Consider the following 20,600-nt stretch of genomic DNA (forward strand, 5'->3'; position numbering starts at 1 on the left):
CCCAAAGTGGCCAGGGGAAGTCTTAGCTTCCAGTTCATTGGAATGTTCTTCAGGGCTCCTGGTAAAAGTACTCGCCCCTCTGGAACCTAGACTTTTAGACCAGCAGAGCGCAAGGTTGTGAGAACAGGAAGCAAAAATTTAGCTCATGGATCACTTGGGGTGATGGTAAGTGGAACGATTTCCATCTCCACCCCTTGATACCTGATACCATGAATGCCGGGCTACAGGAGAAACAGTGCCATATATAGGATGCTGATTCAGAGCATATCAACCTGCTGTAGGACACTCCCCCAGCCCTCCCAAGTTATATTGCCACCTAGTTGGCGTTGTAGCTCTTTCTTTAAAAGGCCATTCCACCTTTGTATCAAGCCAGCTGCTTCAGGGCACATGGTAGGACCAGCGAATTCCATGATCATGAGCCCACTGCTGTACTTCCTTGGTGATGAAGTGAATTCCTTGGTCAGAAGCAATGCTGTGTGGAATGCCATGATGGTGAATAAGGCATTCTGGAAGCCCACGGATGGTAGTTTTGGCAGAAGCACTACGTGCAGGAAAGGCAAAGGCATAGCCAGAATAAGTGTCTGTTCCAGTAAGGGCCAAATGCCCTTTCCATGATGGAAGTGGTCCAGTGTAGTCAACCTGCCACCAAGTTGCTGGCTGGTCACTCCGAGAAATACTTACCATATTGGGGGCTCAGAGTTGGTCTCTGCTGCTGGCAAATTTGGCATTGAGCAGTAGCCATAGCCAGGTCAACCTTAGTTAGTGAAGTTCATGTTGTTGGGCCCATGCATAATCTGCATCTCTGCCACCATGGCCACTTTGTTAATGGGCCCATTAGCCAATGACAGGGGTTGCTGAGGAAGGAGTTTGATCACTATCCACAGAACGGGTCAGCTTTTCTACTTGATTATTAAAGTCGTCCTCTGATGAGGTCACCTTCTAATGAGCATTAACATGGGACACAAGTATCTATATCCTTTGCCCATTCAGAGAGTTCTATCCACATAACCTTCCCCAGATGTCCTTCTCACCAATTTTCCAATTGTGCTCCTTCCAAGTCCCAGACTATCCAGCCAAACCATTGGCCACAGCCCATGCATGAATCAGTGTATAACCACACATCTGGCCATTTTTCTTTCCAAGCAAAATGCATAACCATGTGCACTGCCCGAAGTTCTGTCCATTGTGAAGACCTTCCCTTCACCACAGTCCTTAAGAGTTGTCCCAGAAAGCAGCTGTGATGCTGCAGCTGGCCACTTCTGGGAGGTGCCTGCAAAATGTGCTGACCCATCTGTAAACCATGTCCTAGTCCTTTCCTCCTCAGGCATTTGATCATAGGGCACACCCCATGATGCCATAAGTGCATGCTTGGGGATGGAAGGTATTGTTACAGGAATAGAAACCATAGGCATTTGGGCAACTTCCTCATGTAACTTACTTGTGCCTTCAGAGCCAGCTCAAGCCTGATCATGTATATACCACTTCCACTTGATGATGGACTGCTACTGTGCATGTCCAACTTTGTGGACTGATGGGTCAGATAACACCTAGCTCATAATGGGTAGCTCAGGTAGTATAGTAACTTTATGGCCCGTTGTCATATGTTCAGTTTCCACTAAGGTCCAGTAGCAGGCCAAGAGCTGTCTCTCAAAGGGAGAATAATTGTCTGCAGATGATTTCAGGGCCTAGCTCCAAAATCCCAAGGGCCTCCGCTATGATTCACCTATGGGGGTCCTGCCAAAGGCTCCAAACAGCATCCGTGTCTGCCACTGACATCTCAGGTACCATCAGATCTGCTGGATCATATGGCCCAAGGGGCACAGCAGCCTGGACCTGTTGAAGAGCCTTCTCTTGTTCTGGGTCCCACTGAAAACTAGTAGCTTTCCAAGTCACTTGGTATATGGGATGGAGTAAGACACCCAGGTGAGGAATGTGCTGTCTCCAAAATCCAAATAGGCCTACTAGACGTTGTGCTTCTTTCTTAGTGGTATGAGGGGCCAGGTGCAACAACTTATCCTTTACCTTAGAAGGAATATCTCTGCATGCCCCACACCACTGAACTCCTAGAAATTTCACTGAGGTGGAAAGTCTTTGAATTTTGGATGGATTTATTTCCCATCCACTGATCCTGCTTATTTGATCCAGTCACCATTATATCACTGATATAATGGACCAACGTGACACCCTGTGAAAGGGACAGTCGATCAAGGCCCCAGCTAATTAAGCTATGCCACAGGGCTGGAGAGTTAATATATAACCGTGAGGTAAAGCAGTAGAGGTGTACTGATGACCTTGTCAGCTGAAGGCAATTGCTTCTGGTGATCCTTATGGACAGGTATGGAGAAGAAAGCATTTGCAAGATCAGTAGCTGCATACAAGATACCAGGAGATGTGTTAATCTGCTCAAGTAAAGAAACCACATCTGGTACAGCAGCTGCAATTGGAGTCACCACTTGATTAAGTTTCTGATAATCCACTGTCATTCTCCATGATCCACCTGTCTTCTGAACAGACCTAATAGGAGAGTTAAAGGGAGATGTGGTTGCTGGGAACCACCACCCCTACATCCTTCAAGTCCTTTTTAGTAGCACAAATTTCTGAAATCCCTCCAGGGATGCAATACTGTTTTTGATTCACTATTTTCCCCAGTGGTGGGAGCCTTTCCAACCTAGCCCTCACTCCACAAGTCAGGGAACCAATGTGGGGGTTCTGCCAATTCCTAAGCATATCTATCCCAATTATGCATTCGGGGACCTACTGGACCCACTGTCAATTTAACATTTGTCAGAACTCCATTGGTCACCTGACCTCCGTAAACACCTACTTTAACTGGAGGGCCACAATGCTTTTTGGGGTCTTCTGGACTCAATGTCAATTAAGAGTCAGTGTCCAGTAGGCCCCAAAAGGTCAGACTATTTCTTTTCCCCCAGTGTCCCTCTAAGGAACAATAGGTGTAAGCTTAATGATTGAAACTTTTGAGCGTTGTAGGAAGGTCCTTCCTTGAGAGGACCCGGCCACCCCTTCAATAAAGGAGCCTCAGGATCTGTAAACTGGCTCAAGTCTGGAAACTGATTAAGAGGTCTTGATTTTCTGTTCAGGTTCACATTGCTGGTAGAAATCACCTGACCAAGAACAGCTTGGGGGGGAAAAAGATGTTTATTTTGGCTTTCAGGCTCAAGGGGAAGCTCCATGATGGCAGGGGAAAAACGATGGCACAAGCAGAAGGTGGGCAATAGCAATAGGAGAGTGTGCCAAATACTAGCCAGGTGAAACTGGCTATAACACTCATAAGCCTGCCCCCAACAATACACTCCTCCAGCAGGCATTAATTCCCAAATCTTCGTCAGCTGGGAACCTAGCAGTCAGACCACCTAAGTTTATGGGGGACACCTGAATCAAACCTTCACAGGGGTCGTACCTTTATGTGCATAATTTTGCCTACGCTGCCTATTGCGAAAACCACATTCACCTTGCCTTTGGCAATTCAGTGCTGCCACTTGGCCCTTGTTGCCCCAAGATCCAGTTATACCTATTGCATCTAAATCACCTAATGCAGCAACTGCAGCTCCCACTGTGATATCTTCTTTTCATAAAAGACCAATGATAGGGAACTTTTCAGTATGCTGGTGCTCCCCTCACAAATCTGTTTCTTATAGTTTTAGTGAAGGGCACGTCTGGATGGAGCATTGTGGGGCAAAGATGAGTTCACATGGCAAATCCACTCCAGCATTCCAAGTTCTCTGAGCTTTTTAATCCCTTCAACATTAAGCCAAGGGATATCAGGCAGCTCGAGCTCATTCACAGTAGGCCATCTTTGGATCCATACTTTAGCCAACCAATCAAATAAACCCTTGGCACCCCTTCCAGCTGTATGAGCTTCAGTGTTAAATCTAAAATCTCTGCTCAATGGGCCTATTTCAGTAAATTCAGTCTGATTTAATCTTAAATTCCTTCCTCCATTATCCTACACCCTTGAAATCCATTCCCCATGCTTCTGCCTGTACAAGGTAGAAAACTTCTGAGGTTCTTTAGGGGGGTATACCTCACCTCTCATGTCACACTTTAGGGGCATGCTTAGCCTTCCATCTGCTTATAGGCAAAGATGGGTGGGAACTGAGAAGCACCAACACCTCCTGCTGATTCCTCAAAGAGGGATTATTCCCTCAGGTGAGGGTGGGGAGGGTAATACTTCAGTGTGTGGAGGTGGGGATACAATTGTTGCTAAGGGAGGGGAGGTCATATCTTCTTCCAAAACAACTTCTTCAGAATCTGACATTTCAGTGTCCCCAGGTTCTTCAGGGTCTTTCCACACATCATCATCCCAAGTCACAGGATCCCACTCTTTGCCAATCGGTGCCCTCACTTTAACTTCTGATAGCTGGTGAGGATGGGACTTGTTTACATTACAAGTTAGCCAATCTCACAATGAGAGCTTGGGTTTGGTTTTCTGCAATCTGATCCCTGTTCTGGCTAGAGAGGAGACTGTTCTCCAGGGCACCCTTAGAAACCTTGAGATCATGTATGTGGGTCTTAAGCTTGGAATTTTCCTTTTTGAGCTTCTGCTGTTCCCTCACTAGTTTGTCCAGAGATCCTGAAAGCAACCAACTAGCTTCGTTGTTGATCTTACTTTTCCACAAATATTCAAATGTTTTAAATACAGGGTCACTAAATTCCTTTCTGTTCACAAGACATGACTCAGGATTATCAAATACATCTATCTCATGGAGTTTTTTAAATAGTGCACACCATGGATTATTAGTGCCCTCCTTATATCCATTAAAAGCGCTCTCCTTATCACCATTAGGGCCTTTAGTAGCATTGAGGTTGGAAAGCCAACCCCAGATAGTACCATGCACACTAGAGAGATCCATCCTTATAATTCTGTTTCTCTAGAACCACTTCTGGTACCAAAATCTGTATTAGTCAGGGTTCTCTAGAGGAACAGAACTGCTGGAATGAATTATTTTACAAAGGGAATTTATTGGATTAGTTTACGGTAGTCCAATAGCAGTTGCAGGCCTGAGAATCAAGGAACCTGGTAGCTGCTCAGTCCATGAGGCCAGATGCCTCAGCAGTCATGGTCCAGCACTGCAGATGGCACCAGAAGGCCTGGAGGCTTCTTGAGGACCCCACTGGGTTTTGATTCATGTAGGTGTTCAGTCTGTGCTGGTCTTCAATCCATGCTGGAAGGCAGCAAGCAGCTACAGCAGCCAAGTGGGAAGAAGGAAGGGGCTCTCTTCACCCAGAGCTTCCTTATATGCCGTCCCCCTCTTAATGGGGCCGCCTGCTCTGGGGGAAGGTCTTCCTCCTTTAGTTGATCCTTCCTGGAAGCAACCTCCGAGACACACCTGAAAGGGATTTCTGTGGATTACTAAACAGATGAAGTTGACAACGCCTTTTAACCATCACATCTGCTGTGGTTGATAATAACATACACCTTCATTTTTTCAGTAGAAGAGTGTAGTTTGCTGTGTTTCTCTGTTTATTTCCCTCCATGTAGGCTGCTTTGGTGTGGCTAGTATGCTGTCATTTTACCCAGAAGTCTCTTCTGCCTCCACCATCCAAGTGTTGGGATTAAAGGCTTGTGAGCTACCATGGTTGGCATTTGATATGTCTTAATTTATTGATTTTTTTAAAAATAAAAGGTTGCACACATAGGCCCCTCGTCCTCCACTCCAATTCTGCTGAGAGTCTTTTGTGGGGTTATTGGTATTTATTGTGGGGACTAAGAAGCCTTTCTGCAGGGATGGGGAAAACATGGTGTTTCAGGCTATTCCCAATCAGTCCCACTTGAGGCTCTTAACAATCTTTCTGCCCCTCCCCCACCCCATATTCCCTGAGCCTTGATCCAGGGCATAGACAAATCTCAAGTGCACTAAATACATTAAAAAAAATTCCCATTAGATACAAGAGGTATCTGAAACATTTGGATTTTATATTAGGTTTTTATTCCATCCCAAGATACTTTATTGTGCATATTTGAAAATATTTCAAATTGGGACTACTTTTTATTCCAAGCATCCTCCTCCTCCTCCTCGTTATTATTATTTGAGATAGAATCTGACTGTAGCCCATGCTGACCTCAAAATTGTGGTAATTCTCCTGCCTAATCTACACATGTGCTGGGGAAACAGAGGTGAGACACCATGCCAAGCTATGTCCCCAAGCATTTAAAAAAAAAATATTTATTTACTTGAGAGTGACAGAGAGAAGGGGAGAGAGGGAGGGAGGGAGGGAGGGAGGGAGGGAGGGAGGGAGAGAGGAGAGGAGAGAGACTGGGCACACCAGAGGCTCCAACCACTGCAAATGAACTCCAGATGCATGTGCTCCCTTGTGCATCTGGCTAACATGGGTCCTGGGGAATCAAGCCTCGAACCGGGGTCCTCAGGCTTCACAGGCAAGTGCTTAACTGCTAAGCCATCTCTCCAACCCCCCCAAGCATTTTTGATAAGGGATACGCAGCCTGTTGGAAATATTAAAAATGTTACATTGAATTTTTTTTTTAATTGAGAATCTTAGGAGTTTTAAGACTCTGATTCCTAACAGTTCTTAAAAGGGTTGTACATAGATTCCAAGAAGCCCATGGAATCTTTTAGAAATGCAGCTTAGTATCTTACCCCAAATAAGAAGTCTCTTCTAACTCTAACTTTAGGTTTTAAGTTTTTGTTTTTAATTTTTACTTATTTATTTGCAAGGAGATGGGGGGCAGAGAGTGGGTACATTGGGGCCTCTAACCACTGCAAACAAACTCCAGATGCATGTATATCTTTATGCATCTAGCTTTATGTGGGTACTGAGGAATTAAACATGGGAGGCTTTTCAGGCAAATGCCTTAACTGCTGAGCTGTCTTTTCAGCCCCCCTCCTTTTGCATTGATATGATCTGAAGAAATCCCATGTAATTTTTGTTTGCCTTCCTTTACTATTGAACTCAAACTGCTTTTAAGTTGAATAATTTATTGATTTGATATTTAATCATCTCTTTCTGATGTTACATTTATGATAATCAGAGTTAAGTATGCTAATTTTAGGTGTGTTCTTTTTTTATGAGAAATGGAAGATAGGCAATAGGTGGATCACGGTAGTCCATAGAGTGATAAGATGTTGGCTTTACTTTTTTTTTTTTAACTATATTTTCTTTTTTCTATTTATTTTATTTATTTGAGAGAGAGAGAAGGGGGTTGGGGAGAGAGAGAAGGCAGGCCAGGGCCTTCAGCCACTGTAAACCAATTCCAGACACATGTGCCACCTTGTGCATCTGGCTTATTTGGGTTTTGGACTTTGCAGGCAAACATCTAAACCACTAGGCCATCTCTCTAGCCCTGGCTTTGCATTCTTAAATCAGTAAAGAAAATTTATAGGTTGAATGTTTTTTACTGGAACACATTTGCATATGCCAAATTTTACTAAACTCTTAAGAAGTTGTCACGGAGCAGTGGAAGTTTCTAAATATCTTACCAAGAGTTTAAGGAAACAGGGCCAGAGGAGATAGATAGCTTAGTGATTAAGACACATGCTTGCAAAGTCTGTCGGTCTAGATTCAATTTCCAGCCAGTCAGTTAAACCAGATGCAAAAAGTGTATGTATGTGCTGGGTGTTTGCAGCAGCAAGTTCACATGCATACATGCACTTAAATAAAAATTTTCAAACAGCTTAAGAAAACAAAGATAATGATTTTTTTTAATACAATGATTTTTCAAAAATATTTATTAGTAAGAACGAAAGAGGAAGATAGATGGAGAGAGAGAATGGGTTTGCCAGGGCCTCTAGCCACTGCAAAGTTCAGATGCATGTGCCACCTTGTGCATTTGGATTATGTGGATAATGGGGAATCAAGCCTGGGTTCTTAGGCTTCACAGGTAAGTACCTTAACCACTAAGCTATCTCTCCAGTTCAAGAGAATGATTTTAATTCAAATTTTGTTGTTTGTTTATTTCTGGATTTTTATTTTTTCCAGGTAAGATCATACTGTACCCTAGGCTGACGTGAACTAACTCTGTAGCTCTAGGCTGGCCTTAAAGTCACAGTGATCTTTCTACCTCAGATTCCCCAGTGCTGAGATTAAAGTCATGTGCCCCCATGCTCTACCCATAATGAAAGTTTTTTTTTGAATTTTATTTTTTTATCTTTTCACAATTTTTATTAACATTTTCCATGATTATAAAAAATATCCATGGTAATACCCTCCCTCCCCACACTTTCCCCTTTGAAATTCCATTCTCCATCATATTACCTCCTCATCTCAATCATTATACTTACATATATACAATACCAACCTATTAAGTACCCTCCTCCCTTCCTTTCTCTTCCCTTTATATCTCCTTTTTAACTTACTGGCCTCTGCTACTAAGTATTTTCCTTCTCATGCAGAAGCCCAATCATCTGTAGCTAGGATCCACATATGAGGGAGAACATGTGGCGCTTAGCTTTCTGGGCCTGGGTTACTACCTCACTTAGTATAATCCTTTCCAGACCCATCCATTTTTCTGCAAATTTCATAACTTCATTTTTCTTTACTGCTGAGTAATAATTCCATTATTAGCTTTTAAAAACCATTTATTTAATGTAAAATTAGGAATTATTACATATTAGCTCAATAACTTTATGAATTCCTCTTATTATAAATCATATACTAGATTATATTTTATACACTAATAACCTGACAGATAAGAATTATATATGACTTAAATAAAAAGAATCTTGAAATTATATCACTTTAAATTATAGTAATTTTTGAGATGTCAGGTAGAATTTCCGAGTCTTAATTAGGGAAGCATAATGATTAATTTTTAGTGATTGTGACTTGGTACATGTGCACATTTTAGCTAGTAAAGAGTACAAGAGGAATGGAAGACAGTTCTTTTTTATATTTTATGCTTTATAATTATAGTACAATCAGCCCAGATTGAACCTGTTTGGTATGGGTTAACCAAACTTGTTGAAACAAGTAAATAGTTTTAGGACAGGTAAATTTGGGGATGCACTTTTTTTTTTGTAGTGCTTTTTTTTCTCAATTTTTATTAACATTTTCCATGATTATAAAAAGTATCCCATGGTAAATTCCCCCCTCCCTTTCCCCCATTCTCCATCATATCCCCTCCCCATCTCAATCAGTCTCTCTTTTATTTTGATGTTATGATCTTTTCCTCCTCTTACGATGGTCTTGTGTAGGTAGTGTCAGGGACTATGAGGTCATGGATATCCAGGCCATTTTATGTCTGGAGGGAGCACATTGTAAGGAGTCCTACCCTTCCTTTGGCTCTTATATTCTTTCCGCCACCTCTTCCACAATGGACCCTGATCCATGGAAGATGTGACACAGATATTTTAGTGCTAAGCATTCCTTTGTTAACTTACTGAGGCATCTCCTCAGCCCTAAGTGTAGGTATTCTTATCGCAGGAAAATCTGCTGCAGATTGCTTGATTGCATGAAAATAGTGGTTGAAGGATTTTTTTTTTTTTGCTGCTAATGAATTCCTTTGTGTTCACCAAACAGCATACACGCACAGATTTGATAAATTCCTTATTTTCCTGCTTTGTTCACTCCAGGATACATTATGATAATAACATTATGGACTATTTATCTGTTAGCAGGAAAATTTTGATATTATTGGAAAGATTTAACACATTTGATCTTATGAGAAAAGAAGAAATAAATATACCTCTTGTGTGTCAAGCACTGTGATAAGTGCATAGAGAAATTTTTTCACTTTCTTTCTTCAGGTCTTTGAAGGTTAATAAAATTAAGAGGTTGGGCTGGAGAGATGGCTTAACGGTTAAGCGCTTGCCTGCGAAGCTAAGGACCCCGGTTCAAGGCTCGATTCTCCAGGACCCACATTAGTCAGATGCACAAGGGGGCGCGCGCGTCTGGAGTTCCTTTGCAGAGGCTGGAGGCCCTGGTGCGCCCATTCTCTCTCTCTCTTCCTCCTCTCTGTCACTCTCAAATAAATAAATAAACAAAAAAAATTAAAAATAAAATAAAATTAAGAGGTGAGAGGATAAGTTCCCCAGAATCTATAACAAATAACAACTGAAATTTGTCATCAAACTTTGATTAGTTTTTTTCTTGGAGTTTCTTGGGGTACAAAGGAGTTGACAGTTTTAAAATAATATTTTTTCCCTCCAAGCAGGAAACAGAAGAGTGAGGATATGCATATATTGGAGTGGGAGTAGGATTAGGAATAGAGTTAGAGTTGGTGTGTTTGAAGTATATAATTAGAAGAAGACAGGTGGTTTATGGTAACTTCAATCTGGTAGAGGTGGCAGAAACCAAGCATGATGCTTAAATTGCAGCCATTGTTACTTGGTAAAAATATGAATTTTCACACTATCTAATTCAGCTTTTCATGCTTGAGGAAAGATTGAGGTTTTTATTTATTTATTTTTTTGGTTTGTTTGTTTATTTTGAGATGGGGTCTCACTGTAGCCCAGGCTGACCTGGAATTCACTCTGTAGCCTCAGGGTGACCTTGAACTCAATGTTGATTCTCTTACCTTCGCCTCCTGATAGCAGGGATTAAAGGCGTGTGCCACCACACTCAACTATGAAAGATTGATTTGTCTGTATCATCAGGGACTAAGGTAATAGTTTAGATTTGTAGTTTCTGCATAAACTTACCCAAATATTCCTACATTATTTGATTTTGCAAGTTTATTACCATTTTGTAGATGGAAAAGGCATTTATGCTATAGCCAGTAGCTCTTTTTAATAAATATTTAAGGAAGCTATTGCTTTTAACGAATGATGCAATCAGTGAAGTCAGGCGTGGTGTTATACAACTTTAATCCCAGTACCCAGAAGATAAAGGTAGGAGGACCTTTGTAAATTCAAGGCCAACCTTTTTTATAATTGGCCAACCAATTTATAGAAGTATTCACATACTTTCCATCTCTTTCCTTTTCTATCTTCTGTAGCCTTGGAAAATAGTTCTCCTTGTAGTGACAGTTGATGATACATGCTTCGTTGTTTATACGAAGTAGCAGGGAGAAAACCTTTGCCATGACTGTCATCTATCTATTTTATAATTGGCCAACCAATTTATAATTTACCTGAGACTAGATAGTGAATTCTAGGCCAGCCTGGGCTAGAGACCCTTCATCAGAAAAACAAAAACAAATAAATAAAAAGTATACAGCAATGAATATGTCTGAGATAGAAGAAAAGGATGTTGATTTCCTGGATGGTTTAATAAAGGTTATAAGCATTACTCAGGAAATTCAATTTTAGGATTTTTATCTTTGTCTTAATATCTGTATTTTTTATTTTTAGGCTGTTCGCTGCTACGAATCTCTAATCTTAAAAGCTGAAGGAAAAGTGGAGTCTGATTTCTTTTGTCAATTAGGTCACTTCAACCTCTTATTGGAAGATTATCCAAAAGGTAATTTTTTTCCCTTGATAATTTCTATTTGCTTTATATATGTATTTAAAGTAATAATTACACTCTATGAAGGGTGCTACCATTTTTACTTCTAAGAAGTCAAAAGCTTATGAGCCATACTAAACAATAAAAATAGATGAAAATAGAAAAATGTTGTATTATTTCCATGTAAATCAATAAAATAACCACTTAGGAAAACTGATAGTCCCATGTATGAAATTATGTATGTGATGTGGCCTTGTTCTGCCTCATGAAAATCCCTGCCCTTTAAAAGTTCTTCTAGATAGAAGTTCGAGGTTCAGCTCAACCATAGAGCACTTTCCTATAAATCTTGAGTCTCAGGGTTTAGTCCCCAGGAAAGGGAGTAGGATGAGTTAAGCTTTACCAGGATAGAAAGTGAGCCAGTTTGATGTGGATATTTGTACATTGTTGGAGACTTTGGAAAGTAGCATTCTTCTTCTGTGTGTAAAACTTGTCCATTTTCTACCTAAAGTAGAAATATTTGAATGAAAATCTCCTTTGTAGTCATGTTAATATAAGATAAGTAGTACAGATAGGTGAACATATATGAGTTTGAACTCTGAATAAAATCCAGTTTTTATAATTTAAAAATTTTCTTTGAAAAAGCCGGGCGTGGTGGTGCACGCCTTTAATCCCAGCACTCGGGAGGCAGAGGTAGGAGGATCGCCGAGAGTTCGAGGCCACCCTGAGACTACATAGTGAATTCCAGGTCAGCCTGAGCCAGAGTGAGACCCTACCTCGGAAAAAAAAAAAAAAAAAAAAAAAAAAATTTCTTTGAGCTGGGCATGGTGGTGCACGCCTTTAATCCCAGTACTCGGGAGGCAGAGGTAGGAGGATTACTATGAGTTCGAGGCCACCCTGAGACTACATAGTGAATTCCAGGTCAGCCTGGGCTTAGAGTGAGCCCCTACCTTGAAACCCCCCCCCCAAAAAAAAAATTCTTTAAGAAATAATTGAGTTAAGTAACGGAAAATAGTTCTCTTAGATATACCTTTTTCAATGTATTAAGCTGCTGAATTAGACCATTATGAAGTTAAAAAAAAATAACTATAACTGGGGTTTTAGGATTGTTATGTTATTGATACTGGTTAATATATAGCCAAAATGGTTTAGTTTGAGTAATAGGTGTGAATATTTAACACTTAACTATTTGTTAAAAATGCTAACTTATTTAAAGGGAACTATTATATTAAAAGCATGTAGAGTTCTTTACAATATGCTATTTTTTACATACTTCATGTACCGACAGACAACATTAATTTGACAACATATGAACAGAGACTGAGTGAGACTTGAAAATTAGACCCACATTTGGGTCTATATGTCTATCCTCTTTAATAATCACTAAGCCATGTATCTTTTCACTTTTAAAACTTAGTTGATGAATTTGGCTAGGATTTCAATTTATAAAGTTTGGTTAGCTGCATGGGGTGGCTATCATGCCTGTAATTCCAGAACTCAGGAGACTGAGGCAGGTGGTTTGCTGCTAGTTTGAGACCAGTCTAGGCTACAGAGCGAGACCCTGGCTCGAAATCAATCAAGAGCAAGAAAAAGTTTGGCTGTGAAGATAATGAATCCAGGCACATTAGATTTTATTTTATTTTTTATTTTGGAAGGTAGCAAGGGTGTAGTGGGTGGGGGGATGCATGTGGCAGCTTGATTGAGTTGGTAGAAGTAATCTTATAAGGTGTGAGAAGAGCAAGATAACCTTAGGATTTAAGTCCCTGAAAATATGTGCTCTGAAAACCCATTTACCACTGTGTAGATTAACAGTCATGGATAGGTCAATTGTTTGATAAATTTTTTTAAAGGAAGGAGGAGAGAATGGATTAAGGGGTATACATGTGTGTTTCAGTGTAATATTTCAAGTAGCACTTATTTTGGGGGAGTTCTCCTTGAGGCTTTCGGGCCACATTATCCACTCAAACAAGCTCCTTTAAATATAGGAACTAGTGAAATTTCTATGCCCATTCTCATCATCATTTTCCTATAGGTATAGAAATAAAACAGGATGTACTACTTACTACCACAACCAGTTTCTGGAAGGATTTGTTACCTCAGGCTGCTTCCCCCTTTCCTTAGAACCTTTATCACATAAGAGAACTGCCAATCCTAGTAAAATAGTTACTTTTAGAGAATACATTTATAAACCTTGTTTTTCTGTAAGTTAGCATAAACTATACAATGAACATGTAAATTCTATGAGCAAACTGCTCCAAGTATACATATACAAGAGACTTGTTATTCTGAAAATGATTCTTGAATTGTTTATTTTATCCATCCATCCATCCATCCATCCATCCATCCATCCATCCATCCATCCATCCATTTTTTCTGAGCAGGAATGGGGAGAAATAAGATGCCAAGTCTAATGGAGATTAAGTCTAATTGTGGAGAAAAGGTGTAATTGAGAGGTTAGGTAATTATGGAAGAAATACCTCAGTTACAAAATCTGTTCCTGCAATTTGGTGTATCAGTTTTGTGACTGAATTTGAAGATTTGTATTTACTTATTAATTTAGCACACTATTGTATAGATGTCATGTTTCTCCCAACTAATAATCATACAGGCTTCTTGTAACTCAATTTTAGTTACTTTAAAGGAGCCAGGCATTGTGGTACACACCTTTAATCCCAGCATTCAGGAGGCCTAGGTAGGAGGATTGTGATGAGTTTGAGGCCACCCTGAGACTATATAGTGAATTCCAGGTCAACCTGGGCTAGAGCAAGACCCTACCTGGGGGCGGGGGCGGGGGCGGGGCCAGAGAAAAAGAAATCATGGGTTTCCTTACGGGCTTCCCAATTCTGAAAGGACGTTGTTGAAGTCAGGAGATACTAATTAGGTTATTACAAACATACCCGCTGGATTAATTAGATTTACATGGTTTTATTAAAATAGCATTCTCGAGGTTTGGTGTCCTGACTACACAAAATTGTGAGAGACCTAGAGTTCTGTTGATCACAGTGGATTTTAGACACAAACAGTAAAGACTTCATTCTAACTTGTACAGTAGATTCATTATTTCATATAATTGGAAGTTCATAGCTTGATTGTGTTCTAGGCAGTGTCAAGTCTAGAAGTATTCACATACTTTCCATCTCTTTCCTTTTCTATCTTCTGTAGCCTTGGAAAATAGTTCTCCTTGTAGTGACAGTTGATGATACATGCTTCATTGTTTATACAAAGTAGCAGGGAGAAAACCTTTGCCATGACTGTCATCTATCTATAAGTCAGTTGTGGTTGGGCCACAAGAACTAAATATACTTAATATTTGCAGAACTGGGAAATGGGGGTAGATTTTTCCACAACTGGGAAAAATTATTCACAATCCAACTTCCAATGATAGGTTGGTTGATGTCATCTTTATGAAAATAAAAGGATTGGTAGTAGTCAAATGAAAAAGTTAATTTTTTTTTAATTTTTATTAATATTTTCCATGATTATAAAATATATCCCATGGTAATTCCCTCCCTCCCCACCACCACACTTTCCCATTTGAAATTCCATTCTCCATCATATTACCTCCCCATTACAATCATTGTAATTACATATATATAATATCAACCTATTAAGTACCCTCCTCCCTTCCTTTCTCCACCCTTTATGTCTCCTTTTCAACTTAATGGCCTCTGCTACTAAGTATTTTCATTCTCACGTAGAAGCCCAGTCATCTGTAGCTAGGATCCACATATGAGAGAGAACATGTGGCGTTTGGCTTTCTGGGCCTGTGTTACCTGACTTAGTATAATACTTTCCAGGTCCATCCATTTTTCTGCAAATTTCATAACTTCATTTTTCTTTACCGCTGAGTAGAACTCCATTGTATAAATGTGCCACATCTTCATTATCCACTCATCTGTTGAGGGACATCTAGGCTGGTTCCATTTCCCAGCTATTATAAATTGAGCAGCAATAAACATGGTTGAGCATGTACTTCTAAGGAAATGAAATGAGTCCTTTGGATATATGCCTAGGAGTGCTATAGCTGGGTCATATGGTAGATCAATCTCTAGCTGTTTTAGGAACCTCCACACTGTTTTCCACAATGGCGGGACCAGATTGCATTCCCACCAGCAGTGCACAAGGGTTCCTTTTTTTCCACATCCCCGCCAACATTTATGATCATTTGTTTTCATGATGGTGGCCAATCTGACAGGAGTGACATGGAATCTCAATGTAGTTTTAATCTGCATTTCCCTGATGACTAGTGACGTAGAACATTTTTTTAGATGCTTATATGCCATTCGTATTTCTTCCTTTGAGAACTCTCTATTTAGCTCCATAGCCCATTTTTTTTATATTATTTTATTTATTTATTTGAGAGCGACAGACACAGAGAGAAAGACAGATAGAGGGAGAGAGAGAGAATGGGCGCGCCAGGGCTTCCAGCCTCTGCAAACGAACTCCAGATGCGTGCGCCCCCTTGTGCATCTGGCTAACGTGGGACCTGGGGAACCGAGCCTCGAACTAGGGTCCTTAGGCTTCACAGGCAAGCGCTTAACCGCTAAGCCATCTCTCCAGCCCCATAGCCCATTTTTTGATTGGCTTGTTTGATTCCTTATTATTTAACTTTTTGAGTTCTTTGTATATCCTAGATATTAATCCTCTATCAGATATATAGCTGGCGAAGATTTTTTCCCATTCTGTAGGTTGCCTCTTTGCTTTTTTCACTGTGTCCTTTGCGGTGCAAAATCTTTGTAATTTCATTAGGTCCCAGTGGTTAATCTGTGGTTTTATTGCCTGAGCAATTGGGGTTATATTCAGAAAGTCTTTGCCAAGACCAATATGTTGGAGGGTTTCCCCTACTTTTTCCTCTAGCAGTTTCAAAGTTTCCGGTCTGATGTTAAGGTCTTTAATCCATTTGGACTTAATTCTTGTGCATGGCGAGAGAGAAGAATCTATTTTCATCCTTCTGCAGATATTTATCCAGTTTTCAAAACACCATTTGCTGAAGAGGCTGTCTCTTCTCCAATGAGTATTTTTGGCATTTTTATCGAATATCAGGTGGCTATAGCTACTTGGGCTTACATCTGGGTCCTCTATTCTGTTCCACTGATCTACATGTCTGTTTTTGTGCCAGTACCATGCTGTTTTTGTTACTATGGCTCTGTAGTATAGGTTAAAATCAGGTATGGTGATACCACCAGCCTCTTTTTTGTTGCTCAGTATTATTTTAGATATTCGAGGTTTTTTGTGATTCCAAATGAATTTTTGGATTGTTTTTTCTATTTCCATGAAGAAAGCCTTTGGAATTTTGATAGGGATTGCATTAAATGTGTAGATTGCTTTTGCTAAGATTGCCATTTTCACGATATTGATTCTTCCAATCCTGGAACAAGGGATGTTTCTCCACTTTCTAGTGTCTTCTGCAATTTCTCGCTTGAGTGTTTTAAAGTTCTCATTGTATAGATTCTTTACCTCCTTGGTTAGGTTTATTCCAAAGTATTTTATTTTTTTTGATGCAATTGTGAATGGGAGTGATTCTCTGATTTCATCCTCTGTGTGTTTGTTGTTAGCATATATGAAGGCTACTGATTTCTGTGTATTTATTTTGTATCCTGCTACATTGCTGTAGGTTTTGATAAGCTCTACCAGCTTGCTAGTAGAGTCTTTAGGGTCCTTTATGTATAGAATCATGTCATCTGCAAATAATGATAACTTGATTTCTTCCTTTCCAATTTGTATCCCTTTTATGTGTGTCTCTTGCCTTATTGCTATGGCTAAGACTTCCAAAACTATATTAAATAGAAGTGGGGACAGTGGACACCCTTGTCTTGTTCCTGATTTTAGTGGAAAAGCTTCCAGTTTTTCCCCATTTAGTAATATGTTGGCTGTAGGCTTGTCATAAATAGCCTTTATTATATTGAGATATGTTCCTTCTATTCCCAGTCTCTGTAGGACTTTTATCATGAAGGGATGTTGGATTTTGTCAAATGCTTTCTCTGCGTCTAATGAGATGATCATGTGATTTTTGTCCTTCAACCCGTTTATGTAATGTATTACATTTATAGATTTGCGTATGTTGAACCATCCCTGCATCTCTGGGATAAAGCCTACTTGGTCAGGGGGAATGATCTTTTTGATATACTCTTGTATTCTGTTTGCCAATATTTTGTTGAGAATTTTTGCATCTATGTTCATGAGGGAGATTGGTCTGTAATTTTCTTTTTTTGTTCTATCTTTGCCTGGTTTTGGTATCAGGGTGATGCTGGCCTCATAGAAGGAGTTTGGTAGAATTCCTTCTTTTTCTATTTCCTGGAAAAGCTTAAGAAGCAATGGTGTTAGCTCTTCCTTAAAAGTCTGGTAAAATTCAGCAGTGAATCCATCCGGGCCTGGGCTTTTTTTAGTTGGGAGATTATTGATAACTGTTCGGATCTCCATGTTTGTTATAGGTCTATTTAAGTGATTAATCTCATTTTGATTTAATTTAGGTAGGTCATATAGATCAAGGAAATCATCCATTTCTTTCAGATTTTCATACTTTGTGGAGTGTATGCTTTTATAGTATGTCCCTATGATTTTTGGAATTTCTCTGGAATCTGTTGTGATGTTACCTTGTTCATCTCTGATTTTATTAATTCGTGTCTCTTCTCTCTTTCTTTTGGTCAGATTTGCTAAGGGTTTATCAATATTGTTTATCCATTCAAAGAACCAACTCTTTGTTTCATTAATTCTTTGGATTGTTCTTTTTGTTTCTATTTCATTAATTTCTGCCCTAATCTTTATCATTTCTTCCCGTCTACTGATTTTTGGTTTGCCTTGTTCTTCTTTTTCCAAGGCTTTAAGGCGAAGCATTAGGTCGTTTACTTGCGACCTTTCTAATTTCTTTTTTTTTTTTTCATTTTTTTTTCTTCTTTATTTATTTGAGAGCGACAGACACAGAGAGAAAGACAGATAGAGGGAGAGAAAGAGAGAATGGGTGCGCCAGGGCTTCCAGCCTCTGCAAACAAACTCCAGACGCGTGCGCACCCTTGTGCATCTAGCTAACGTGGGACCTGGGGAACTGAGCCTGGAACTGGGGTCCTTAGGCTTCACAGGCAAGCGCTTAACCGCTAAGCTCTCTCTCCAGCCCTCTAAATTTCTTAATATAGGCACTTAAGGCTATAAATTTACCTCTTAGAACTGCCTTCATTGTGTCCCAGAGATTTTGGTATGTTGTGTTCTCATTATCATTTGACTCTATAAATTTTTTGATTTCCTTCTTGATTTCTTCATTGACCCATTCATCATTTAGTAGTATATTATTTCTTTTCCATGATTTTGTGTATGCTCTATAGCCTTTCTTGCTACTGATTTGTAGTTTAATTCCATTGTGGTCAGATAGAATGCAAGGAATTATTTCAATTTTCCTGAATTTGTTAAGATTTGCTTTGTGTCCTAATATATGGTCTATTTTAGAGCATGATCCATGTGCTACTGAAAAGAATGTATATTCTGCAGCCTTTGGATGAAATGTCCTGTATATATCTGTTAGGTCCATTCCTTCTATGAACTCATTTAGTCCAGATGCCTCTCTGTTTATTTTTTCCTGGGATGACCTGTCAATTGATGAGAGTGGGGTGTTAAAGTCACCCACCACCACTGTGTTTGGTGTTACCTGTGACCTTAGTTCTAATAGTGTTTGTTTGACGAATTTGGGAGCCTCCATGTTAGGTGCATATATGTTTAGGATTGTAATGTCCTCCTGTTGGAGTGTGCCCTTAATCAATATAAAGTGACCTTCCTTATCTTTCTTGACTAACGTCGGACTAAAGTCTACCCTGTCTGATATTAGGATAGCCACCCCTGCTTGTTTTCTAGGCCCATTTGCTTGAAACACCGTCTTCCAACCTTTCACCCTAAGATAATGTCTATCCTTTGTAGAAAGGTGAGTTTCTTGGAGACAACAAATTGTAGGATCCTGCTTTTTAACCCAGTCTGCAAATCTATGTCTTTTCGTTGGGGCATTGAGACCGTTGATATTAAGAGATATTATTGAAAGGTGTGTATTTATGTTTGCCATTTTTTTTTGTGTGTGTGTTTCTGATTCTACCTGTGCTCTCTTCTGTTAACTGGTATTTGAGTATAGCTTGTTTTTTCTAGGTTCCTTATATGTGTGCTTATCCTTTTGTTCAGCATGGAGGATTCTATCAAGTATTTTCTGTAGAGCTGGTTTTGTCTTCAAGTACTCCTTTAACCTGCTTTTGTCATGGAATGTCTTTATTTCTCCATCTATTTGAATGGATAACTTTGCAGGATAAAGTAACCTTGGTTGACAGTTGTTATCTTTCATAACTTGGAATATATCACTCCAAGCCCTTCTGGCTTTAAAAGTTTGTGTTGAATAATCTACTGTAATCCTGATGGGCTTGCTTTTGTAGGTAACTTGATTTTTCTCTCTAACTGCTTTCAATATTTTTTCTTTGGTGTGTGTGTTTGGAAGTTTGATTATAATATGGCGAGGAGAGGTTCTTTCTGGGTTTTGTCTGGCTGGGGTTCTAAAGGCTTCCTGTATCTGTATTGGCACCTCTTTCCCAATTTGGGGGAAATTTTCCTCTATGATTTTGTTGAAGATGCCTACTATGCCTCTGGAATGGAGTTCTTCTCCTTCTACTATGCCCTGAGTTCTTATATTGGATCTTTTCATAGTGTCCCTAATATCTTGAAATTCCCACTCATACTTTTCTATAAGTTTGTCTTTCTCTTTGTTGGACTGCATTAGGTCTGCCACCTGGTCTTCTAGCTTAGATATTCTGTCCTCTCCCTCATCCATCCTACTGGTGAGATTTTCTACAGAGTTTTTTATTTCATTAACTGTGTTCTTCATTGCTAGTACTTCTGACTGGTTTTTCTTTATTATTTCTATTTCCCTATTTATGTCTTGTATTGCCTTCTTTATTTCATTAAATTGGTGTCCTGCCTCTTCTTTGATTCCTTTGATTTCCTCTTTGATTTCTTCTTTGATTGTTTTCATATGTTCTTTCACCTCTTTGAACATATTTATAATTATTCTTTTGAACTTTTTATCAGGCATTTCCTCTAACTCTTTCTCACTGGAGGACATTTCTGATGCATTAATACTTTTAGGTGGATTTATATCGTCTTGCTTTTTAGTGTTTCTTGTGTTATAATGTATATATTTTTGCATCTTGGATTAAGTTAATGCTTGGATTTTCTAGCTAGCTGTGTATTCTTAGCTGTATCAATTGATTTGATGTAATATA

The 20,600-nt window shown here is 39.6% G+C and overlaps 1 protein-coding gene across 5 annotated transcripts in view; it reads left to right on the forward strand.

Moving 5' to 3' along the window:
• The window catches only part of Kdm6a (lysine demethylase 6A), a 189,039-nt gene that overhangs the window by 47,652 nt on the left and 120,787 nt on the right, over positions 1 to 20,600 (forward strand). For all 5 annotated transcript variants that reach the window (XM_004665765.3, XM_004665766.2, XM_004665769.3 and 2 more), the window contains exon 3: positions 11,268 to 11,376. In XM_004665765.3, coding sequence (XP_004665822.1) covers positions 11,268 to 11,376 — 109 coding nt within the window. The remainder of the gene's footprint in view (positions 1 to 11,267; positions 11,377 to 20,600) is intronic.

This window comes from Jaculus jaculus, chromosome X, assembly GCF_020740685.1.
Source record: "Jaculus jaculus isolate mJacJac1 chromosome X, mJacJac1.mat.Y.cur, whole genome shotgun sequence".
Taxonomy (NCBI): Eukaryota; Metazoa; Chordata; class Mammalia; order Rodentia; family Dipodidae; genus Jaculus; species Jaculus jaculus.